Source organism: Pantherophis guttatus, chromosome 5 (assembly GCF_059756535.1).
Source record: "Pantherophis guttatus breed Tessera chromosome 5, ASM5975653v1, whole genome shotgun sequence".
NCBI lineage: Eukaryota > Metazoa > Chordata > Lepidosauria > Squamata > Colubridae > Pantherophis > Pantherophis guttatus.
In genome coordinates, this window is record NC_142067.1 from 91,064,359 (window position 1) to 91,091,062 (window position 26,704).

General features: G+C 35.8%; 1 protein-coding gene across 2 annotated transcripts; it reads right to left on the minus strand.

The window, feature by feature from the left end:
- Nucleotides 1–13,563: 13,563 nt before the first annotated feature.
- On the minus strand, nucleotides 13,564–24,988 carry ASMT (acetylserotonin O-methyltransferase). 2 transcript variants are annotated; one of them, XM_034431427.3, is made up of 8 exons: nucleotides 24,885–24,988; nucleotides 23,596–23,770; nucleotides 22,098–22,227; nucleotides 19,668–19,736; nucleotides 19,012–19,130; nucleotides 18,301–18,441; nucleotides 17,133–17,255; nucleotides 13,564–16,896 (listed from the first exon to the last, which is right to left on the minus strand). In XM_034431427.3, the coding sequence occupies exons 1-8, from the start codon at nucleotides 24,954–24,956 to the stop codon at nucleotides 16,685–16,687; spliced, it is 1,041 nt and encodes a 346-aa protein (XP_034287318.1). In that variant the 5' UTR covers nucleotides 24,957–24,988; the 3' UTR covers nucleotides 13,564–16,684. The 2 variants fall into 2 exon arrangements, with proteins under 2 accessions (XP_034287318.1, XP_034287319.1); XM_034431428.3 differs by having other exon boundaries at nucleotides 24,880–24,934.
- Between the last annotated feature and the right edge of the window lie 1,716 nt (nucleotides 24,989–26,704).

The window sequence follows — 26,704 nt, forward strand, 5'->3', positions numbered from 1 at the left end:
TAACAATTGTCATTTGAATTGTTCCTGATACCACTACTTTGTTATTACTAATTACCAGTCTCAATTTTTTACACAATGTATATGACACATCAGGAAAGAGAAATCCTCCCATTATGAAACAGAACATTGTAATGAGACTATAGAACTCAATTTATCTACCACAGTGCATTTTTTAAATCTAGTCTGACTCCCTCTTCTCTATTTTTGGAAGTATAATAGTAGGTTTCTCCTTTCCTTTCCACTGGAGCTTTCAAATTCTATTACTTCCCCCAGAATACATTATCTTATTTTCTATTTTAAAATAATACCATCAGTTTTTACTCTAGACTAATTTGAAGTCAAAATTCAGCTAACAACTAATGCACAGGAAGCTGTTTTGAATCCTCTTAGGGATTAAAAGTTTAAAAAATATTTTGAAAGATACCATGAACAAAACAATGGGAAAACATCCCCTTCTTTACTATTTCTGATTTAAGATCTGAATTTTTAGGGAAAAAAGGTGGGGGAAACTTGATCTGTTTTTTGTTTTCGTTGGCCCCAATAATAAAACTGGAACATGAGTGAATTGTGGCTTATAAAACAGTGTAAGACTCAGCTGCAATCAGGTTATAAGACATTAATGAAATAGAGCGGCTATCCAAGGACAACTAATTAGGATGATTTTTATGATGATTACATGCTTCAAAATAAAGACAAAAGTAGATAGAAATCTTTGCCCCATTGTCTTTTAACCTGATTGCAATTGAGTGCTATGCTATGCTATGCATATTAACATCTGATCTCTGTTAAAATCGAAGCTGTTAATGCAGACTAGGCACCTGGAATGCAAATGAGAAATCTGGCCAGCATAGATTATTTCAGGTCCCCCAACCCACCCACTTTTGATGGCCTCCTTCAACTCTTTTTACAATAATGATAATTGTCATAATGCAGTGAGGCACTCTGCAATAAAGCAAGGCAGTTCTCTGAAGCATGCATGACCAATCACAAAGCACCTGTCAGCAGTTGTATCAAACCAAAAATATCCCTTCCTGCCAACTTGAGGCAGCTAGGCAGACCAGTCATGCAATCCCAGGAAAAGATGTAGTTCCAATAAAGGAGATTATTTGTAGGTCAGGGTTGAAATGAAGGGTCCTTGATGCTTTCATGAGCTTGGTTGTTTTCTTGCAGATGTTTCATTATCCAAACTAGGTAATATCATCAGTGCTAGTATGGATGATGTTTCACCCCTGAAAGATGCTGCTGCTATATACATCATCAAGCACTACTATGTGACTATCTCTGCATCAAGGGTTAAAAACAACTTTTATTGAAAGAACTTTTATCACTCCTAATAAGCAACAATCCCCCTGATCCCCTCCAATGCTGACCATCTGATCCCTGTAGACCAGGGGTGCCAAACTCAAGGCCCGGGGGCTGGATCTGGTCCACAAGGTGCTTAGATCTGACCTGCGGGGCCACCCTGGAAACAGCAAAGGACCGGTCTGCAGTGCCTCTGCCAGTGAAAATGGAGCTCCATTTTCGCTGGCATGGGTTTTGCAGGAGGCTGTTGCAGCTGAAAACAGAGCTCAGGAGCCCGTTTTCGCTGACAGAGAGCTCAGGCCACCAGAGGCGCCCCCAACATGAATGACATCAAGCTAGCTATGGCCCCCCTGGCCCCCCAAGGTCAAACACAATCCTAATGCAGCCCTCAATGAAATTGAGTTTGACACCCCTGCTGTAGACAATCAATGCAGAGTAAACAAGGGAACCCTACAGAGAGGAAGAAGCTGGTATACTGCCTCCATTTTACACTTCACCTCATCAGTTTTTTTTTCTTTAAAAAGAAAAAAGCCAGCTAGGATTGTACAAGGATATGAGGTGGGGGTGGAGGAGCGGCAGAAAACCCTTGAAAGATATGGAAATTATGGAAGTAGAGAAGATTATGGAGTCCGAAAGTCCGAGAGTGACACTATTGATGTTACCTAGTTCGGTGGTGAAACATCTGCAAGCAAAAAACAAAGATCAGAAAGCACCAAGGAGCCCACAGTTCAGTGGTGGGTTCCTCCCGGTTCGGCCCGGTTTGGCCAAGTTGGTAGCAGTGACGATGTGACATCACCAAACCGGTTCTCTTTATCTGGGAGCTGGGCCCTCCCACCCGCCCCCACGTTATTCCTACCTTTATTTCTTCTTTTTTAGCCCAGCTGATAGGTGCAGCAGAGTGGATTGCTGCACCTCAGCTGGGCAGATACCTAACGCGCTTGCGCGGAGCACAAGTTTGTTGTGCATGTGAGCAAAGCGAGCATGTGTGCGGCGATCGCGCAAGAAGTGCGGGCACGAAGAGAACCGATAGTAACGCCGGTTAGAACCCACCACTGTCACAATTCAACCCTGTAGTACAAATAGTCTCTTCTATTGAAAGAGAAGATTCTTTGGAATGGTTGGTTATGTGCTATCCAGGCAGTGTTTGCTCTTAATAATCATATAAACTTTCTCCATAATTATCTATTCCAAACGTAATGATGCGCCCATTGTCACTGTAATGGAATCCACTCATCTTGCTGCCTGCTGTTCTCTTCCTCTCTTTTCTTCCCAGCATTATAGATTTCTCAAGGGAGACGGATTTCCACATAATATGTCCAAAGTATGATAATTTGAGCCTAGTTATTTGTGACTCAAGTGAGAATTTCAGACTGATTGTTTCTGGAAAAAAAATATCCAGAATATGGATCCATTTATCTGTTTTCTTGGTTGCACAATGTATTAGTTGGAACCTTCTCCAACACCAACATTCAAAAGCATTAATGCCAGTTCTATTCTGTTTTAAAGTACAATTTTCATTCCTATAGAATGTTAAATGGACCATTAGTTGCATGATTCTGATCTTTGTGGGAATAGATACATGTCATGACATCTGAATATTTCCCCAAGTTCTTCATTGTTATACTACTACATATACTATACTATATTAACCTGCAGCATATTTCTTTTTTTTTTTTTTATTGCTGATGGTTGATCTTAAAATGGAGACTATACCCACCAATGTCTTCCTAATTCTAAGGCTGGTTGCTATACCTGTCGTCATTCATTTCACTTTTTTAATATATTTAATTACAGCACCATTTTTCAATGTGCTCTTAGAATAATATTATTGGAGTTTCCAGATTATTTGAATTTTCAGTTATCAGAATGTTCAGTTATAAAACATAAACCACTGGATGTTATTTTTTTTCTTTTCCTTTTCTTTGCCTCATCTGTCTACCATTTTTTTTCTTTCTCTCTCCTCTTTCATACAGTAGGTATGTGTATGTATGTAGGTATACATATACATACACATATGTGTGTATACACAGACACAGACACACACACACACCTACAGTACACACATAAAAACCCTCCTTTTTTATGACCCTGTAATCCCTTAATTCGTAGAATCGGGGTGACTGGATGGAGCTGAGCATTTACTGGCCGAATGCCCTTCCTGATGCCATGCAGAGTTTGCAACAGATATTTTTTCTTTGTTCCCTAGGAGAGAAATATCTGCAGCTACCTAAAATTGAATTCTCAACCTTCCAGTGGGAGTCGAACATCTTCACCACAAGGTCACCATGCCACTCAATAGACAGACAGACACACAAACAAACACACACAAATTTCCCATATTTCAGCTGCAACATTTTGTTTTTCTTAAACTTTGTCACATATTACTGTGACTCATCCAAACTGACATCTGCTGTTCCTAAGATGTCCCCTCTCTGACTATTTTGCCATTCTACGAAGTTTTTTCTGCTATCTTGGCAAAATATTTATAGAACTTACAAGATTCTGAATTAGGACAGGACAGAGTTCAAGAAGGCATAAAACTCGAGTTTGTATCTTAGGTGAGGTTCATTTCCTCTAGTCTGTAGAAGAGTTGTCCCAACACATGTTGTATGTAAATCTTCACTCTTTGACAAATTATAACAGGGAAATTTTGAAAATATTACTAATCACATTTATCTGTTCATTCATCTGTAATATATTTTAGTAAATTAAAAAGGACAGAGTGAAACAGTTCAATGAAGTAAATACCGGGAATTCACTCTATTGGAATTGTCCATCCTAAAGTCTTAGCTTATTTGCCCAATGAATAAAATAATTATTGTGTTTCTAATTGGACCATTTTTTTACTCAAATAGTTCCCTGTTTTTTACTTTTTGTGAATCTGTATATTATTGTCAGAAGCCCTACATAATTCAGATGTAGTAATATGCCATTGGGCATTATGACACAAACTTTACCAGATGTTATAATTACTGTAAAATATTAAAATCTTGCCATAACTATTCAAATTCATAAAACTTTAGTGTCCCCAAACAAAATAAAGGGAGATTTGGAGCAAAAATACCAAAATCTTATGAGAAGTAATAAGAAATTGCTAATATTGTTGCCATTTGACAATATGTGGTATTCTACATATCAGAGCCACCCCTACTACTTTCAAAACCTGATTTGTACCTTGCCCATTTTGATCTGTCAGTTTTTCTGTTAAGTATTTCAGTGAAAAGGTGTGTAATACTGGCAAATCTGTTGCTTTAAATAAGAAAGGAAAATAAAATTATTCCCATGGAGTGTCTATTTGGGTACCTTGCCTTTGTTTGCCTTTGGCTCTGGTTAGAAGTATTGCTCAGTGATTGCATAATCAAGGCCTTGATTGACTGAATTATTCATCACAAATCAAACACTGTAGCCCAGGTGAATGTCCACCATGAACTGACCTAATGACATTGTCCCCCTCCCCAACATTGTGGACTTGGAGGAGGGGCAGGAGAAGTGTTCACATCTTCAGCTACAACTTCTAGAATAAAAAGTCAAAGTACAATAGGTGCCAACTGACGTACACACAGGTATGACTCATTCCTCATTCTCTCTCTAATTAAATACATCAGAAAGTGTGGCTGCTTATGAGTCACTAATAAAAGTTTGCCCACAATGAATAAGATCATTATGAAATGTCAAAACATCAAATGGTCTTGGAGTAGGGAGGATAAACTGTGGTTGGTAGGAAAAAGAAAGCAACTTGTGGGTATCTCCCAGACACATGGGAGGTTTCACTTGGGAGGTTATCTTACTCATTCTCTTTCTGTCTGCCCCCACACCTTTCTGAACCCAAGATATTGCCACAGAAACAAATTTCAGCTCATCTATTAAGGCATTATCAAGACATATTACACATATACCATGTAAATGCTAAAATATTTCCAGTGTACTGACAAGATGACCCATGAGTGAATAAACACTACTTCATTGTAAAACAGATTGACTTGTGAATTTTAGTTACAACTGCTGCAATAACTACCAGGAACTATTAAGTAGCAGTAGAAGAAATTTACAAAGAATAGAAATACATATTATTCTTCCCATCCCAATTGCTGGAAGAAGATTACGATATCTCCAGTTGCTTGCCCTGTCTCCTTCTCTGATGATATAATATCAGGAGAAACAGAATGCCAAAAGATTTCTTAATGAATTTCTCAGCTATGTTAAACAGTTTTCTTCCTGGACTGAAATAGCCTTTTCCAGAACCTGCTTTCCGGGTGGTCTGGATTACAACTCCCATGAGCCACAGCCACTATAGGTAATGAGTTATGAAAATTGTAGAATACATGTTTTAGAGGAAACCTGTCTAGGGGACAGATGATTTTAGAGAGGCTTCCCTAACATGACTCCAGCTTGAATCATGGCTTCCTGTTTCCACATTTATGAGATTTCAGAATAATCAAGCATCTATTTATTTTCATCGTCCTTTAAATAGCTTCTCTTAATCACCACACTCTGCAGGTGCCACAAGTACAATTCCTGTTCCATATCAAGCAGATTGTTCTTGGGGAGCTTTAAGTCTTCTTCGGTGGCTTCTCCAAGTTATCACTATCATACTTCTAATGACTGTACTTGGTTCCAAATGTTTCTATTTTTTTTCCTTCTGTCCCCCTTTCCTCCCAACTATTTAATTCATCCCAAATAGAAGCCATGCCAAATAATCCTATATAGATTTTCATTGTTTTGATAAGTACTTGGCAAGAGGATGGATCAGCAATGCTGAATTTTGATCATTTGACTATGGGGATGCCCCATTGATCATAAGTGTGAAAAACAATCATAAGTTGTAACTTCAAATGGTCACTAAATGAACTATTATAAGTTGAGGACTACCTGTAAATCAATTTTATCAATCTAAAACTTACACCTGACACCCAACAGAAATGCTAAGGGAAAAAAATTCCCATTATTGCAACCAAGACATCAGGTTAAAGAAAGCTGGTCTGAAGTCAGTTGATGTGGAATTGATTTCAGTCATCTTTATGTACTTGTCTAGATAGCTTCTTCTTTTTTTTAATACCCAAGATTGTGATATAAAAATAAACCAAGTGTAATTTCTAAGGTTCACAGGCAGATCAACAACATCATTTCATTTCAGGTTTCTGTCACATCCTATTTTTCACCGCTAATAAGAACAACTCAATTTGACACAGTTTTTCCTTTTACCTGGCTAACAGCTAGAAAAAAAGCTGAACTCCACGGATGATATATAGATGAAAAATAACTGATATAAATGAACGGATACAAATGATTTGCACAAGTCAAGATTTGGCATGGCTAGACAGAATGATGTATTACTTCAAGAGGCATTTGGCAAGCTTAAGAGGCAGGAGACAGAACATCCTTGATCAAGTTGAGCAGTTGGTGCTGCTAATGTTCTGTTTTTTTTCTTTTTTTTCTGTCCCCCAGATTTATGGCCTTATTTGCAAATAACATTAAAGAACACTATTAAACTTGCCCAGTACAAAATATCTTTCATTACAAAGTGAGAATCGGGTTTCATTTTGCATACAGCAACCATACAGTGTTTGCTATATGCAACTCTGTCTCGCTCTACAGAAAGAGACTGGAATGACAGAATTAGAGAATGGGATGGTGCCTCCGTATAGGCACCAAGTTAAACAAAACACCAAATTTTGAAAATGACTTTTGCTTTTTGGGTGGGTGGGTGGGGTCAGAGGGATCAGTTGCAAGGTTTGCTTAAGGTCTTGGTTGCTGAAAAATAATCTAGCACAGTGTTTTTCAAACTTGGCAATTTTGAGATCAGTTCCCAGACTTCTCCAGCCAGCTAGGAGAATTCTAGTACTCTGTGTGAAGGGCTGTCCAGTCCCAAATCTGGTTTCAAGAGAAAATACCCTGTTTCCCTGAAAATAAAACATTCCCTGATAAATAAGCCCAATCGGGCTTTTGAGCGCATGCGCTAAAATAAGCCTCCCCCTGAAAATAAGCCCCCCCTGAAAATATTTAAAAGCAGAGCTTGAAATCAGATAAGACAGCAAGAGAAGCCCCATCTTGCTCCACAGGCCCCAAAATAATAAGACCTCCCCGAAAATAAGGCCAAGCACTTATTTCAGTTCAAAAAAATATAAGACAGGGTCTTATTTATGGGGAAACACGGTACCATAAGGGGAGCAAAAGAACACAGGGGCCATCCCTCAACAGCTAACAGCACTTGAGCAACAAACTAAGTTGTTTTCAGGGTCACCTTGTGACAACGTCCCCGGCTAGAGTGAGCTGTTTAGTTCTTCCATTCAAAGTATAGCAATTATTTATAAAATTGAACTTCAACATCTAAATCAGCTCATGCAAAAGTTATGCTAATCTGTGTCCTCTACTGTCCTCTGTTAAATCTATTTCCATTTTTCTAATGTCTCCTCAGAGCACAGAAATACATGAAGAAGAAGCTTAAATTATGATCTTCTTCCACTTTGCCCAGGAGTGTGACATTGGGTTAAAGGAAAGTCTCATAACTTCTCCTTCGAAGTCAGTATATTTTGCAAGAGTATAGAGCCATTCTTTTTTGCTTTCATGGTAAATGATTAGCATCATGGGAGCAAGTTCTAGATTTCTTTTGCCCATTTTTCCCTGTTTCAGATTAATATATATATTTCATTTCATCTCCTTTCCATTCTAGCTCTTCATCTCTGAATTTCAGCAGTATGATCTTGGAAAACTCTAGAGGCTGTAAAAATTGAGGAAGGGAGAATATCAGTTGCCTAAGATTTGCTTTAATCCACTGAGACCAAATTAATTCTCTTACTTTATTATTACTACTTTTTGAAGATTTAATTTGGGAAAGTTTTTAATATACACACTTCCTTTCTATCTCCTAAGCAACATATGTACAGTTCCTTGACTTCTGCAAAATAATTTCCATTGATTGCCATGGAAGCAAACTCTGAGTCAGTTACTTTTTGATCCCCAACAGATTCTCAGTCTGTTCCTGTTATTTAATTTTATAAATGGAACTATTATCTACATTTCTCTATAAAAATATTCTATTCTTTATGAAAGGGTATGCACACTAAGAAAAATTATAATTCTAGAATGCAACACACTGGGTGGAAATGGTACTAAATAATATACTGTATAGTCTATATATATCTCCTAGTTTTAAAATATGAATTTGTATTGTGGAAGAAAAGATCTAATTCAGCATGAAAGAAATGTTTCACAGCCTCCCTTTTTCATTTGTAAATGACTACACCTACATATGCTGAGCAAGAATTATTTCTACGGATATGAATGTGAAAATAGTGTGAGCAAGTGAGTGAATAAAAGAAGATAAGTGTGAATAAACTTACAGTTTAGAGATGGATGAAGTGAGAAAGTATGAGAAATACTGGTCTTTATAATTAAAAATGAGAAGGCCACGACTTTAAGCTGTAGAACTGAAAGTGAACAACTAATAAGTTATAGCAGTGTCTGGGCTAAGAAAGTCCAGCAGGAGATGGCAGACCCAAAACCAAGAAGTCTAGAATGGCAATCAAAAAGGGTTTTTTCACAGATTGAGTATAGGAGATTAGCAATTGAGCTTGGTCCAGCAAACAAAGACCAGCAAAGGTCCTGCAACTACATTATAGTGGAGAACACTACCAAAAAAGCACTCTGAATGACTTTGGGGGAAAGTGTATGGCCATCAAGAGTTGGGCAGGCAAGACTTACCAAAAAAGACATATGTTGGTGACCCACAGAAGGGTTCCAGGGCAGAAAGAAGCTGCAGGTTGCTGAACAAGGTAGTTGGGAAGATTTCTTGGAGAGGATGGTAAGAGAAAGTAGGCTCCAACTAGAAGAAATCCCAGCTCCAGTAAGAGACTTGTGGGACTAGCTAGTCTAAGAAGCCATTTACCCAGATTACAGGAAATGTTTGTGGTTTATAGAAGAATCCCATTGTAAATGAGGGCAGAAGGAGAAGACATCATAGCCCTTGATCCCTTGGAAAGCAGTTTTGGAAGTGACTTATGCTACCATAACTTGTCATCCATTTGCCCATTCCTATTCTTATCCTATGCTGAATCTGTATCATATATCCCATGTGTAAGTTAAGGGGTATAGTCATGAGATTTTATTAGCATAATGCCATTGTGTTTTTCAGGATTTTTAAAAAATACTTTTCAATATGGCATATAGTTCAGGACTTCCAATGTAATCTCACATTTAAATACTGTATAGGCATATCTTGCTTATCATTTTAAATTAGCCACCGTTCATTTATTCAATCAATTAGCCTAAGTCATGTGGGTTTAATGTGGATAATAAGTTAAAATGTGGTTCATGAGTTTCTGTGCAATGTGCATTGTCATTATTAGACACAACAGATGCAGGAACATGAACTGAAATTATTGGTTATTCATTTGAAGCTTTGATCATAGATATTTGGAACTGAAAACAGAACTAGTAAGGAATATATATCTATATATGGTTTTTGTTATGGTACTTTTTCAACTGTGAGTTCAAAATGGATCTGAAATTGTAGGAGAAGGAGTGGCAGAACCTGCAGGTGGAGTTAAAAGATGGATCAGCCTAGAATTTCTTTGTAGCTAAAAGCAGACTAAGTCCAACCCTCCCTTGAATTCCATAGACCTTTATCTAACCGCAAGCAGGTGCTAAATCTTCTCAATCTTAGTTGAGAAAATTCCTGTGCATAGGCTTTTAGCAGTAAATCAGTTTAATTAAAGTATCCACAACTTCTGCTTTAACATATGTATCTATAGAAGGACAGTTAGTTTCCTAGATCAGTAGTTCTCAATCTTCTGGTCCACAGACCTCTGGGTGGGATGTGATGTCATCACAGTGGTTCATGAAGGCTTGAAGAAGTATTATGATTTAAATCTTAAATTAAGTCTTGAGAGTCCATGGCAACAATCTGTGGCCACAAAGGGTATTTAAAGGAGTTCTGTGGTGAAGAAAAGGTTGAGAACTACTGCCCTAAATCATTAGTTCCACTACTAAATTGCTGTTAATGTTTTTTTTTTCTAACTTTCAGTTGGATTCAACTTAGCTTACATTAAATTAACTCCTCAATTTAAACCCAAAGGAAAATATTCAATCGTTTTGTGACATCCTATCAGGAGTTTGAAAAGAGGTACCATTTCCCTAAACATATAGTCCAATCTTATCCTCTTAAAGTTAAACATGTCTTGTTCCTTATGTGTTTTCATAGGGCTTATTTTTTGAATCTCTTATTGTCCTCGTTTACTGTCTCCCTGAATTCTTCTTAAAGTGGGTATTCCACAATAATTCACTATAGTTAAAGAAAGTACTTAAGGTCTCAAAAGCAGTATAATTATAAATTATTACTTCCTCCAATTTAAAAACTATAATTCTGTTGATGCAGCCTAAGCTTGTGTTTACTTTTGGGACAGCCACACTACATGCTGACAAGAGCCATGGTGGCGCAGTGGTTAGAGTGCAGTACTGCAGGTTACTTCTTCTGATTGCTGACTGCCTGCAATATGGCAGTTCAAATCTCACCAGGCTCAAGGTGGATTCAGCCTTCCATCCTTCCAAGGTGGGTAAAATGAGGACCCAGATTGATGGAGGCAATATGCTGACTCTGTAAACCACTTAGAGAAGGCCATAAAGCACTGTGAAGTGGTATATAAGTCTACATTCTATTGCTATTTGCAGTCAGCATGAGGATTTTGAGGATCTTTTTCAAAAGAACTGCTACATTAGTAAATCAGTTATTCCCCATCCTAAAGCTGTGAATTTGGTTTTCATTTCCTAAATGAAGTACAGGTAGCCCTTGATTTACAACCAAAATTAAATCCAAAATTTCCATTGTTAAGTGAGACATTTGTTAAGTGAGTTTTGCCTCATTTTATGACATTTCTTGCCACAGTTGTTAAGTCTATCATTGCCGTTGACAAGTTAGTAACCTGGTTGTTATATGAATCTGGCTTCCCCATTGACTTTGCTTATCAGAAGGTTGCAAAAGGGATCACGTGACCCTGGGATGCTGTAACAGTCATAAATATGAACTAGTTGCCAAGTATCTGAATTTTGATCACGTGATTATGGGGATGCTGCAAAGGTTGTAACTGTGAAAAATGGTTGTAAGTCACTTTTTTTCAGTGCAGTTGTAAGTTTGAATGGTCACTAAATGAACTGCTGCAAGTTGAGGATGTGCCTCTTTCCAGTGGTGGGTTTCAAAAATTTTTACTACTGGTTCTGTGGGTGTGGCTTGGTGGGCGTGGCTTGGTGGGCATGGCAGGAGAAGGATACTGTAAAATCTCCATTCTCATCCCACTCTGAGGGAAGGTTACTGCAAAATCCCCATTTCCTCCCGATCAGCTGGGACTTGGGAAGCAGAGAATAGATGGGGGCGGGGCCAGTCAGAATTTTTACTACCAGTTCTCCGAACTACTCAAAATTTCTCCAGAACTGGTCAGAACCTGCTGAAACCCACCTCTGCCTCTTTATTTTCTGAAGATCATTCTGAATTATCATTTTTTCCCTAAATATTACCCTCCTCTCCCCATTTTTGTTGTCTTAAAATCTGGTAAACATTCCCTATATCCATTTGTTCTGAATAGCATTTTAGGTATAATTTAATTTAGATTCCTATAGCCAATTGTCTAATTGGTCTTTTTCAAATCTATGATTGTATGATTCAAGTCAGTAACACAAATATTCAGAATTCCAATGCTGAAATACCCCCATTCAATCTCTCTCTCTCCAGTTTGTGTTTTATCCTGTTAAAAATGTATTTAATAAAAATTATATTTTAAAGAATTAGCCCTCTAGATTTGTTCCTGAATAATCCATGCTGGCCTACAGTAATGCTTGCCACATTTTCAATATACTTACAGATCAGTGTTTTAATTGAATGTTCTTAATTTATATATTTCTGTGAACACTGTCACATAGAAGCAAACAATGTATAATATATAGTGGCTGATCATCTACAAATACTACTTCAGATACTTTTGCATGTTTTATTTATTTATTTATTGGTTCGATTTATATGCCGCCCTTTTCCAGAGACTCAGGGCGGCTTACAATGCGTTAAGCAATAGGCTTCATACTTTTGTATATACCTGCTTAGTAGGGCTTTCGGGGGCCCCCCTAAGCGGTGTTCTTTTTTATACAAAGTCAGTTTATTGCCCCCACAAACCAGGTCCTCATTTTACCTACATCGAAAGGATGGAAGGCTGAATCAACCTTGAGCCTGGTGAGATTTGAACTTGCAGTAATTGCAGGCAGCTGGTGTTACTTAACAGTGCTTTAGTCTGCTGCGCCACCAAGGCTCTTGTTTTCTTGACTGGACAGCTATCTATCTGAAATGAAAAGGCAGGGGTTGGACTAGAAGACCTGCAAGGTCACTTCCAACTCTGATATTCTATATTCCAAGTCAGCAGTTAGACCTTGTTCTAAGAATTCTAGAGAAGATTTGGACAGAAAATATTCAGCTGTTGGATTTCTTCTTTATAACAATAATCTTAGATTACCTAGATAAATTAGCTTCAGATACTAACAAGTTACAGTGATTTATACCAAATTGTTGTAAGAAGGATATATTCAAAAGATTACTGGCATTCATGAGACCAGAAACTACAATCTTTCTACAGGCAATTGCAACCTTTTCTTTTGAGAGACAAACTGGCACCTATTTATAATTTTTCACAAAATGCATCAGTTGTAGTGCTCCATACAATTGTTGGAATTGAGTGGAAATAGAGTTGCATAAGTTACTTTCTTGCAGAACTGCATGAAAATGCATTGCACAGATTTTGAACAGTCCCCAAATATCTTTTGATTTGAGACTCCTGGCATGAAAAAGTGTGCTGTGCAAGGTAAAAATAATGCTTGAGGCTTTTCATTTTGAATCTTAGATTTCACACTCTGCAGTTTCCAATTTATCTGAGGCATTAATATATTTCTTGCCCTTGGAGTTTTAGCTCTCTATCTTATTCTTGATCAGAACTTTCTTGAACCATTCTGCAGTTATCTTATTTCTTTTTATTTCAGTCTACCATTTTCAGGAAATTTCCTGAACATACTATTTCCCAGGTTTCTCGTCTTCATAGTGCAAGAAAAGTATCAAGTATGAGAAATATCTGAGTCCCATCCACAATGAGTTCATAGTAGTGAGCATTTCTTATCTTTTCAAGAAAAATAAGATGCACTTTCTTAGTACATCCCTTTAAAAACTGTTTGTGGCTCTGCTAAAATAAATATAGTTATTTTACCTCGTATAGAAAAAAATACTTTTGGAATAAATAGGCTCAGTAAGCATTTAATGATTGCAACTAAGAAATAAACAAACAAATAAATTGTTCCATTTTTAAAAACACATCACAACTCTTTCCAATACAAGTATTTTAAGAAAATTAGTACTCCTCTCTTCAAAACCAGCACAAGAAGTAGTAAAAACATAGAACCAATCATATAATCACATCAGAATTCAATGTATGACTGTAATTGAATTATGAAACAATACCTATTTAATCATTCATTTGATTTGAATGCTGTCTGACTCCAACATACCCTTTATGGAATCATCTTAAGGCACTTTCTAGTCAGACAGAAGTTCCCTGAGGATGGGCTCCAGCACAATTCTGAAAGCTCGGAAGATTAAACCTCTGGTCCTGGCAACCAACTCAAATTAGATTCAACTTAAAACAAGCTTGAAGAAGGAATTGTTTGAGGCCCTTGTAATGATCAAATCTAAAAGAGCCACTGCTGAGCTAAAGACATGGCAGTCTTTAAAAAAGATTTCCACAGTAAATCTTACTTATGAGCAGGGTTTAATGTTTGACAAGTAGCTTAATTCAAGTTGTTCAGATATTTTTTTAAAAAGTCTTTATCATTTTGGTAATGATGATAGAGAGGGAGCGTTTAACGATATCCCAGACAAAAGCAAAGATAAGCAATGTTCACGTGGCAGGTAGATCCAGAAGATTAAAGCTAATCCTCCACATCAAATAAAGTTACCCAAATTATTTAATATGCAAAATATGGATGGAAACTTGTTACATGATTAAAATTGTAATTTGAGAAAATCGTCCTGCTTAAACAGAATGATTTTATCATTTATGTGATGACATTTCATACAGACAAGAAAATATTGTACAGTAATGAAATATTTTCACTGCAACATCAAGAAGCTGGTAGATTCTACCACCTGCTTTGTATCTGAATAACTTGACCTCAACCTGTAGAATTCTACAACATTAATAGAGGAGCATATTGCTGGAACTAGCAGCCATCGGGGTTGAAGTATAGTATAACAGCACCATCTAAGGGCCAAGACAACATTTATTCTGTAAAACTCTCATTAATAGAAGAATCAAATCCTACTGCCTCAATGATTAGGCAGTCTCCATCGCATTTCATTTTATTTCTTACTGCTAGCCATTTCTCTATTTATATGACTCTGTGTATGATGTGCAGGTTTACATGCAGACAAAAATCTATTCCTCCTAATTCAGGACAAAGAAAATTAAATTACTAGACCAGTGTAATGCTGTGGATATAGTATACTTAGACTTCAGCAAGACATTTTACAAATAGACCACAACCTACTTACTGTAAACTAGAAAAATGTAAAATAGACAGCATCACCACCAGATTTGTAACTGGCTGACAAACCATACTCAACATGTAGCCCTTAATGGTACTACATGGAAGGAAGGAAGCAGTGGGGTACCACAAGGTTCTGTCTTAGTCCCAGTACTCTTTAATATCTTCATAAATGACTTAGATGAGGGAATAGAAGGGAACTCATCAAATTGGCAGATGGTACTAAACTGGCAGAAGATTGTAGATGATACTAAGCTAACCCCAGAAGAAGAGCTCAGGATCCAAAAAGATCTTGACAGACTTGAACAATGGAGCCTACCCAACAACATGAAATTTAATGTGGAGAAAAGCAAGGTTTTACACCTAGGCAGGGAAAACTAAAGGTACAAGTACAGAATAAGCAAAATTTGGTTCAAAAAGAGTAACTGTGAGAGGGACCTTGGAGTCCTAGAGGACAATCACTTAAACAAGAGCCAGCAATAGGCAGCAGCAGCCAAAAAGGTTAATACACCCTTTAGTTGTACAAACAGAGGCATAGAATCAAAATCACATCAATATACCGCTTTATAAAGCCTTAGTAAGACTACACATGGAATACTGCATCCAGTTTTGGTCATCACATTACAAAACAGATATTGAGACTTTGGAAAAAGAGCAAAGAAGAGCAACTAAGATGATTAAGAGCCTGGAGACAAAAACATATCAAGAACAGTTGCAGGAATTGGGTATAGCCAGTCTAGAGAAAAGAAGAAGTAGGGATGACGTGACAGCAGTATTCCAGTATTTGAGGGGCTGCCACAAAGAAGAGGGGGTCAACTTATTTTCCAAAAGACCAGAGGGCAATACAAGAAACAATGGATGAAAACTAATCAAGGAGAAAAGCAACCTGGAATTAAGGAGAAACTTTCTAACGATGAAGACAATTAACCAGTGGAACTGCTTGCCTTCAGAAGTTGTAGGTGCTTCATCACTAGAATTTTTTAAGAAAAGACTAGACAGCCACCTATCTGAAATGTAGGCAAGAGGTTGGACTAGAAGACCTTCAAGGTCCCTTCCAGTTCTATTCTGATTATTGATTACAATGTTTCAACCAATTGAAGAAGGGAATTGTATTCCATAAAATTGATATCATAGATTTATAGACATCACAAACCTAGTAAAGTTGTGTTACATTTTGAGACATTGTTACCCAAGAGAAACTAAAGCAGGGTGGGATGGTTTTTTGGGGACTTCTGAATATACAATAAATATATTGAATTAATCAAATGCTTTTCTGATTAAAACCCAGACTCAAAGTATTGTTAATTTTACATTTTATTACCAAGTTTCCCCTTACATAAAATGAATCTCACACACCATTATTTCAGAACTGGGCTAGTCTAAAAAGGGGGAAAGATATTTCATTTAGCATTTTTTGGACTTAGGATTCCACTTTTTGTTTCTGAAGTTTTGTTGCTGTGGCTTAAGGGCTCTGTGCAGTTTTTCCAACTAATCTTAATATTCCGTAACCATCTTTCACCATCATCATATGAAGGAAATTCTAATATTACATGATATTAATAAACTTCAGAAAATAGCTGAAAATATGCATAATTTCTTTTGCAAAACCTGTTTAAAAGAAAAAAGTAAACAAAAAAAGTCTGAACAGGTGTCTCTCTATGCTGATTTACACTGTTCATTAAGTGTATTAATAGTGGATTTTTTTATATTTTAGACTGTTATTAATATTATAATTTCTGTTCTGTAATGTGATTTAGCTCAATTTAGACCAAGTATATTATCTCATTTGATTGCATTTATAATAAGGTGAAAGAAACCATTATTTTCTTCCTAAAATGGCATCATAGAGCTTTCCAGATTTCTTAATTTCGATTTCCTTGAAACCACTTGCTGTGAGGAGCTTGCTATATTCTGCTGGTGACCGTTCTTTTCCTTCAGTGTGAACGAGCATATTTAGTGAATAGAGCTGGCTTTCCAATGGGCCACGTTTATCCTCATTCAGAAGAGTTTCAATTAGTAAAACACCACCACCTAATTGGAATATAAAAAAAAAAATCATGTCCAGTATTATCTTCCCTCATTACAGGTTTATAACTGTTTGGGACAAATTTTCTGCAACAGTTAATTCTACATGTAAAGATATTTAAGGATTGGGAAATACTATACATAAACAGTGTCAAAGAAATATTTTTGACACATTCAAATGTGTATAAAATATACAATGTGTAACTGTATAATACACAGTCAGGTCCTTATCATGTACATACCAGTTTTGCAAGACTTTTGCACTTTTGTGAGAAGTTGTACACAATTCTCATCTGACCAGTCATGGAGGATTCTTGCTAAAATATACAGTTCAGCTTCCGGAAGAGGATCTTTAAAAAAATCCCCTGTTAAAAAAATAGAAGGAAAAAAACTCATTAGTGAATATTGATTTGCAGAATGAAGGTCTCTTCTGCATGTTTCCAACCCATACGGTCTGGAGTTTTCTTTTGCCAATTGGGCCTGCAATACTTGCTGATGTCGTTAATCCATCTTGTTTTAGGTCTCTTTCGTGGATGCTTTTTATCAAGTGGGATCCATTCTACGACTCCTTTGGTACACACACACACACACACACACACACACACGCTAGAATGTAACTAATTGGAACATCTGTCTTGCTTATCTGAAATAACAGTTTTCTCTGTGGAAGAAGTGTCAAGCTAAAGCAAAAGCTCTGTGATTCCCAAGGTTGAATTATCTCTATTTGGATTTAGAAGTGAATGCCCATTGTCTAAATTTTAATGTTCGGAAAGAATAATGGTAATTTTTAAACATTTATGTATTCAGATCATTCAGTGAATTCAAATACATTTACTGAATTAAAGTGAAATTGAGACTAAGAAAGTAAAAGGTTCACTTTTTAAAGTACTTTCTAGAGCATCAAGGAACCTTGAATCCGAATGTGTGATGGTATTGGTAATGACCTTGGGAGACAAGAGAAAGACCCGTTGCCTAGGCAACAGTTTTCCTCCTGTCTCCCAAAGTCATTCCCACACCATCATAAAATGTCACATTCAATCTATGTGACTGAGGGAAAAGCTCTTTCCTGGGTCCTGACTCCATTGAGGAAATACCTCATGTTGTTTCTCTGCAGAGAAAGGAGATGTTTCCAACTCCCTAGAAGTAAAGAGAATGGACTCAGTGTCCATTTCCTGAACCTAGAAAGGAAATAAGCTGCTCTCAGGTTTCCTTCATGGCCCTGTCTGTATTAGGGGCACAAGGGAATAAGAGGCAGTCATTTCCACCTATGACTCTGATCCCTGACTCATGGCTGTCAGGACAATTCAGGAAGCAATGCATTCATAAATCTCCTGACCTGATTCTATAGAGAAGAAAGAAAGAATTTCATACAAAATGCCTTTCCTCTTTCTCCAAAATAACTACACCAACCTTCATAAAAATTTATTTGATGTTTCTCCAGTGATACAAAATGCTTCTTGGCTGTTTGAATTACTTTAGGAAGGTCAAAAATAGTGACTGTACAATCTGGATATAGTGAAACACATTCCTGGGCCAAAGCCCCAGCACCTCCTTTTGAAAGAAAAGAAATGAAATTTTCAACCATACATAACAAACATTTGTCTCAAATGCTTATTTTTGACCTTGGATGCAACAATTCCTATCAGCAGAAGAGCAGTAAGTTATACATGATTAGAAGTATTATTTCAGTATGAAGATTTTATGTGTGAATTGTGTATGTGTTATATTTTACAGACAGAATTACACTTGTTTTTATTGTTTTGAATTGAAGATAATGTTGTAATAAATGATGTAAAAGTTAGTTAGTACTCTGTCTACATGTGAGAAGATGGTGTTCCATAAAACAGAATATAATTAGATACCTAATTTGCTATTTTACAGGAGAAAGTCATATCAGAAAGACTGAGTTTATGTTGAATATTTCATTGCTTGCAACTCAGAACTTACAGCCAAACTATAAAATCAGCACCCACTTTTTACTACATTTATTAAGCCTATCATATACCTAAAAGATAAAGCTGTTCCTCCAAAAAAAACAAAACAAAAAAAACAACAACAAAGGGCTAAATATTTTATTGTCTGTATTTTTAATCAGAAAGGAAACATTATTAAGGAATTTACCACCAAGATCACAAATCATAGTGAAAGGGGAAAGATCAAATGCGGCTATAACATCTCTGCCACATAGACTCCAAATTGCATTCAATCCATACATGAATTTCAGCATCTCTTCTTCTGACCTAGATAGTAAAGATCACAAAAGCATTAGCATTATAGAACAGACCCAAAAGAGCAAATATTATAACATGCATGAACTGAGTGTTTTAATACTGTCCTTATAATTAAAGTCTCGGATGTATTTCGATATTTAGTGGAGAAACATCTCAGATTAACAATCGAATAGATTTGTTGAGTCTTCTGCATGTCCTTTTTCAGGTGGAAGAATTTGTATGAATTGATTCTTCCAACTTTTAACACCAATGCATGAGCTAGATACTCCTCAAATGCAGGATTTTTCTTAAAAAGACATTATAGTTATGGATATTTGCTTTCTAAAAACTATAAAACACACTATAAACTAATTTGATGGTTATGTTGCATATATGGATTTTAATTTTTAACAACAGCCTTATTGTCTATAAAAACAACAGCATTTCAGTAAACAAGAAATAAATAATACAAGGGTCTATAAAATTAACAAGAGGATTTTAAAAGAAACATTTTATCATAGGTAATACCTGCAGTTTTCCTTTTAATATTATTGTTTGGAGCTTTACCTGTACAGAGCTTCAAAAACAGCTTTCGATGAAATGCCAAATGCTCTCTCGTACTGGTTCTTGCCTTCCCTTGAGGAGGAAAACAACATCTTTGGATGTCTGGCAGCTTTTCAAGAGTCAGTTAAAATTATGTAGTTCTATTGACCTTCAGAAAAAAACTCACGCTGAATGCTTTGCCAGGAATTTTTGAAACAGGGCTATTATAGATCATATGAATGCTTGAAGATAATGGATTGTATGCAAGTGTATGTGGAGGGTTTTCCATTATTACACATAGCAATTTGCAGGGTCACATCACTTGACAATCAGAGATGTGTGTCAGTATGGAAACTACATTGGGGACCACATGCTTGCAGTGGAATATCTCTGCTTCTTCTGAGCCAAGTCTTTATCTGTTGTTCATATGAACCCTCATATGTTTTTTCTGGAAGCATGTTGCATTTTGGACACAAATAGATTTTCTTTCCCTGCTCCTCCAGGCAGAGATGCAAACATGTATTCATTCTGAAATCTCAAACTAGTTGAATAACTTGATTTAGATATTGCTGGGAAATATTGTTCCCAAGCGAAAATAAGGTGAGGTTCCTATACACAAGACCATAAGTTGTGCTAATTTTTTTGTTTAAGGCAGAAGAAAGCTCTTAGAAAAACAGGTGCCTTTTCCACATGACTGCTGAAAAATAATGTTGGCAACTGCCAAGTTTCTTCTTAATTAAGCCGAAGGGAATTCTCCCATCAGTCACTGAAGCAGGTACTGATGAAGAATATTTCTCTGGGATTCAAGAGTAAGAGCTACCTCTGTCAGTCATCTGTTCAGGAGTTGTGGGGAAAACAGGCACAATCTTAGTTTTTATTCTATTCCAACAACAGTTGCTCAAGTTGTTTTCTACAGTGCATGTGTGGACACAATTCTGTGCATCACTGGATCAAATTCAGATTGCTTAAATATTAATCATATATAGCAACTAACACTGCTGCTATACTTGTATAAGGAACTATTGATAAAAAATATGTCAAGGATGTTTTAAATCCTTCTAATATTGCACATAATACATTTCCCTGTCCCATAGTTAATTAAAACCCAAGTATATAGTCCCAAACAAACACATATGGGAAGATGTGTTTAAATCTAGCAGACCATGTCATATACAGATGAGATTATAAGTGAGCAAAATATTTTAAAGAAAAGCTTAACTTTAAAAAATCCCACAATCATACAAATGTACCTTTGGCCTTCAAATAACTCAAGTTATGAATTGTGTGCATTACATTTACACCCATCTAAGCTCAAATATATAGGAGTGTTAGATAAGCAATTTGTGGCCAGACACTGAACTTTACAGTGATGAAATCTGAAGTCTGCATCTGTGCTGTTTTCTGTAAGCTATTACTCTCTCTGGCTCTAGGGTGACAAAATTTGCAGGTGCAAAAATATATTATCAAGCCTACCGTATTTCAGAAATTGTCCATCTTTTCATACACACACACATATCCTACATACAATGTAGCTCAAAAGTGTTCAAGCCACGGTATTCTGTACCTTTTTAAAGAGAAATGCAAATTTTATATTTTATATAAAACTAAAATAAAGCAAACGTTCTCTTGTTATATTTCATAAAAGTGATTGTGATTTTAGTTTTGATTTTTTAAAAAATCTGTGTAGTTGATAGTGGAAGATTTCTTTCTATGCTTTCCTATTCTCTCTCTCTCTCTCTCCATATTGAAATTGTAATCCTTCAAAATAACCTTTATCTCATTTCTGTTAAAACAAAAAACAAAACAAAGACACTAATGTCAGTAAAGCCATTCATTTCCCATTAACAAAAAAAGCTTTAACATTAACAATTAGCAACATTAACAATTTAACATTAACAACATATGCTTATGTGCCAGACCCTCATAGTCAATTATCCTAATTAAGATATTCTCTGCAAATTCTGTTATTAAGACTAGTGATTTTATCAGGGGTTTCCTTGCACTATCACTAAGCTTGTCTTCCAAACTGTTAAGAATATGCCTGGTTCCCCCACTTTACATGTATAGTATTGAAAAGAAAGAAGTAGCCTGTCATAATTCTGTAGCAGTCCTGCCGATGGAGATTCTCAGTCATTCAGGTCATGGTTGTCTCAAGGGTGTTTTTTTTTCAAAAGGCAACTGGAGTTTGTTTTTCCTTGAAGAAGCTTCTTTGATGAGAAGTGAAATGTCTTCAAGGAAAACAAAGTCCAATTGCCATTTGAAAAAAGTAGCTTTGGGATAGCAGTTAACCTGTGTTAACAATGAATACTACAGTGTTTTCTCCTTTAGAAACAGCAGTAACCACATTTATTCCATCTTATTCTTCTGAAGAGAATATTCACACAAATGGGTAGGATCTGTTTTTTTTTTTTAATGGAGTTTTGACTGCATAGGATTTCATATTGTCCATCTCACCTTACAGCCTCTGTCAAGTACTGCCAGCAAGGATAAATTGTTTTGGAGTAATACATGCAGGTATGATACTGAGACTTTGGACTTGATTTGGTGAGAAACTGTTCAGAGATTTCTGTGTTGCAATAAAAAGCTAAAAAGAAAATAATGGAAACTTGTATAACACGGGCAAAAATAGCATTTTAACAGCAAGAGCAATGTAATCACACAATTCTGTTTCAGATTTTTTATTGCATTCTCTCAACAGGGTCTGCTTTGGATCAAATAAACAGGTTGATACACTCATTAAGTGGCTATATTTATGATAGCCTTGATTAAGGTTTTCTTGCTTGAGCATTTTGATTGTATAATTATATATGACAATGGGAAATTATGGGAAGTTATGAATTACACATGGATCTCTACAACTGCTGCAAGGTGCAAGATAGAACAGGATTCAAAGTAACTAAAAAGAAGCAAAATAGATTTTCCATATTTCGCAGCAGGAAGACTATATCATCTCACTTTGATCTGTCACAAGTAGTTTTTTTTTTCAAACTGATCAGTAATTTGATATTTAAGAAACCCTGATTTTTGCTTTTATTAAACATTAAGAGAAATAGTCTCAATTTCATCTCTCTTTTTTGTAGATCTACATATTGACTCACTTATATTCCCTAGACATGGAAGAAATTCAGCACTTAGTGACTCCCTACATATAGGTAATCCTCATTTATCTACATTAATTGGGAAAAGAAATCCCATTGTTAAGCAATGCAGTGATCACTTAGAGTCCCTTGAGAGTTGGGCGGCATAGAAATGTGATAAATTAAATTAAATTAAATTAAATTATTAAATTAAATTAAATTAATTAGTGATGGCAGTTCCAGCAGCCCCAGTTGCCATTGCTAAGTGAAGACCTCACAACTGCAACTTCCTGTTGGCTTACCCATTGCCTTTGGATAATGTGACCATAACTTGCTGCAATGTTATAAGCATGAACCAGGCACTGATTGCCTGGATCATGATCATGTGACCACAGGGAAACGATGATGGCTGTTGGTACAAGGTCCAGTTGTAGCTACCTCTTGTTCAGCACCATTGTAAATCTGAATGGTTACTGAACATGAGTGAAGGTGAATTACTTACTAAACAAGTAATTGCTAAACATGGACGATCTGTATTGAAAAGTGCAAATGGCCAAATGCACCATCACAAACAGGTTTCTCAGGAGAAAGCTAGAGAATGTGGAGACTCCTTACCCCAGCACATACTGTGTTCTTAAAGGCTACTTCCTTTCCATAAATGACTTTCTTTTCCTATGAATATCCCATGCATATATCCCCATGAATATCACCTTGGGAATCCAATGGATTACCCTTTCATGTTGTTGTCACAGCAGGATGAATGGCTTTTTATATGGCATCTAAGATTCCCCACTGCAGACTTTGGAACCTGTTGAATTATTGAATGGTGCTAGTTTCACTTATTATCTAGAACACCTTCAGCCTAGCCCTATTACCTCCTTCTTTGCTCACGTCTACTTCTAGGAGCTTCAAACCCACACAGGCATCCAGCAGTCTCTCCATTCCAGGAAGGCCGCTCCTCAGACATTCTGCGATGGCTTTGGATGACAACTTTTCTTTTGATTCTTGCAACAGATCAAACACACCCAACTCACAGGCAGTAAACATCACCTCAAAGTGTAAAGAGAGGAAATAACAGCATGAATGGGAAGCAGGGACACACTGCTTGCCAGCAATGATTAAATCCCAAAGGCAGGATAATTAAATTCAAAGTAGCAAAATATGTCAGACCTTCAATCAGGTCTTAAACTACTGTATATTTGGTGATGGTGGCAAATGGGATTTCCCTATGGAGCCAAACTTGCTTTGTGACATTGTTATAGGCCATTAAAAAAAGAAACCTTAATATATTAAAACCACCACTGCAAACAAAATATGATTTTTTCCCACACTGGGGAATATTTTCTTCTTTCTTGAAATAGAGCACTGAGACAATCAGCTAGATGTATACCAATATTTTCTTTTATTACACAGTAATTTCAAAATGATTAAAAAAAATTAAAGATGCTGGACTGAAAAACTTTTGAAAAGCATATGTTTAAAATGTCAGATTTTCCCAAGGTTTTGTAAAAGTATCTAAAGTTAGAATTCTGTTACATTATGCACTTCCTTCTTTTTTCCCCTGTCTACTTCCCTGTGTAAGACAAGGGTACATGCTGTTGAACTCTAACTAATTCTATTTTCTACATGTAAATAAAAAAGAAATGTTGTGGAAAAATCTGTGGTCCTTTTTACAGATAGCTAAGAACTTGGTATTCTTAATCCAAAAATCAAAACTCTTCATATTAATACTATTTCAAGAATATATTTACTATTTGCTTCATTTTCAGCTCCAGTTATTCATTATTCTATCGATTTATCTATCGATCTATCGATCTATCAATCTATCTATCTATCTATCTATCCATCTATCTATCATCTCCATCATAAATAATGAATTTTCTTAATTCATAGATTTCAATTATGTTGATGCTAGTATTTCTTCAAGTGATATCTATTTCTACATTCTATCAATAATTGTTCAATTACAATCAAACCCATTACATTAGTGAGGGGAAAAAGTCGCATGGTTATTATGTTTTCATTGACTGCATTATCAAATTATCAATTTTATGCCTTTTCTTAAATAACTATTTCTGTCAACTATTTTGGAGATTAATACATTAATTTAAGTTCTTAAATTAATCTTAAATACATTATTTATTTTAACTTAACCTTACCTTACCTTAGATACTAGAAATCCATTCTGGTACTGAATTAGGATGTGAGGATAGTTGAGTTCTTTTGCAGAGCTCATTTTTCTTCTGAGACAAACAAGAGAAATCCTTTCATGCTCTTCGTTTAAATACGCCTATTCTACCTGTAGATCATTCTGGGTGGTCCAGCTGAATTATCCTGAACACACACGTGTGTTCTGTACTTCCACAAATGTGCTGATGTAAGCTGCTCTCCTAACAACATAAATTTATTTATCCAATTAAAATAGAGTACTTGGAAATCTCTTAGGACAAGAATTAAAAAAAAATACTGAATCATCTTAAATACATAATGGTGGATTTAAACATAATCATGCTTAGAGAACTTAAACTTAAATTGAAATTTTAAATGAGACTGGTTTATCCTGACATATGTTACTTTTAGTAGGCTTACTCCAATTGTAAGTAAGGCTGTGATTTTTAATTTAATATATAGTTGTCTATATGTCGGTTAGTATTTAGTTGACTCCAACTAATCGTGATTTATTCTATTAAGCCTGGCTAAATCATGCTTTAAAGCTTGAAGACCTTCACATTTGCAAGGTAATTTAGAAAAAAATGTAGGGTTTGTTTGTTTGTTTTATAAACTACAAAGAACTAGGGGCTAGAATCATGCAATTCCATTCTGCTTTTTGTTCCATAGCAATATGTTGTAAATATTTTAGTTTACATTTTTAAAATCTACTAAGATTAACAGGGATAACTTGGTCATTTGATCAATAATTGGACCGACTAGCATATAGTACACAGGCAATATAAAAACAGAGAACTGAGATTCAAAAGAGGAGAGGAGAGGAGAGGAAGAAGGATCAGATGGAAAGGCAATGGAATATTTATTTTATTCTTCAAGTTATCAATAGAAATCAGACTTAACATAAATCAAAATTTTGTTGTAATTTTAAAATATAAACTGCATCGATTAAAATCAGATAGAAAAGGCCATGAAATTTAAATAGCAGCTGCCTCTTGTGGATATAGAGATAATCAGCTAAAAAGATTTACTAGAATCTTACATCAAAATAGAAGAGGATTATATGTTCCTATAACTAAATTGATTGAGCACATTGCAAATTCTGCACAATCACAGTGTTTTATATTAATGATTCATGATTACTAATTGAAAATGAGATGGAACTAGAATTGTTCACATTCACCAATAATGTTTTAATGTTGGGAGTGATGGTTCATTTTACTTAAATTTCTTTCTCTAGAATTGATGTAGAAATTACATAGGCAAACAGAGGTAAACAAACAACTTGCTTTATTGTCCTATAAGTTGTTTCACTTCTTATAGATCTCTGTGATATTATGTCATAGACACAAATAGTATTGTTACATAGTTTATATATAAAGGTAAACATATTGATCATCTATTAAAGACGTATTAAATTTTACAAAATATTTTCCCTTGAAAGAGAATCAATACTACAGGAAGCCCCCCCTTCTTTTTGTTTATATTTGCCCCGAAAGAGGTGTAAAACTAATAATTTAATTTGGAGACTCTGATCTGAAGTCCACCTGTTTATCTGCATAAATATTCCCAGCAAAATGCCTACCTTACTAATAATGCTTTAAAAAACCAACCAGACAACAAATGAGCTATCCTTCTTAAAGACAGGGAATATAAAGGCCTAATGCCAGTCTTTAGGGATTTAAATAGACTTGTCAGTTTAAAATGAAGCCAGTGTTAGTGTTCATCAGATTGATTACGCTTAATCAGCTAAGGGAAAATAGATCATACAACTTTCTAGATCTTGGTTGAACAAGGTAAAAGTTCCAAACCTGAGAT

What these genes read in the sequence shown, in the direction of transcription:
- ASMT (XM_034431427.3), bottom strand. Translation starts at nt 24,956, where the DNA reads ATGAGCTCTGCAAAAGAACTCAACTATCCTCACATCCTAATTCAGTAC. An exon ending in ATGGATTTCTAGTATCTAAG is followed by an intron (nt 23,771 to 24,884) that starts GTAAGGTAAGGT and finishes TTACACTTTGAG; the next exon opens with GTGATGTTTACTGCCTGTGA. An exon ending in AGACGTGAGCAAAGAAGGAG is followed by an intron (nt 22,228 to 23,595) that starts GTAATAGGGCTA and finishes TTTTCTTTTTAG; the next exon opens with CTTTTTATTGCAACACAGAA.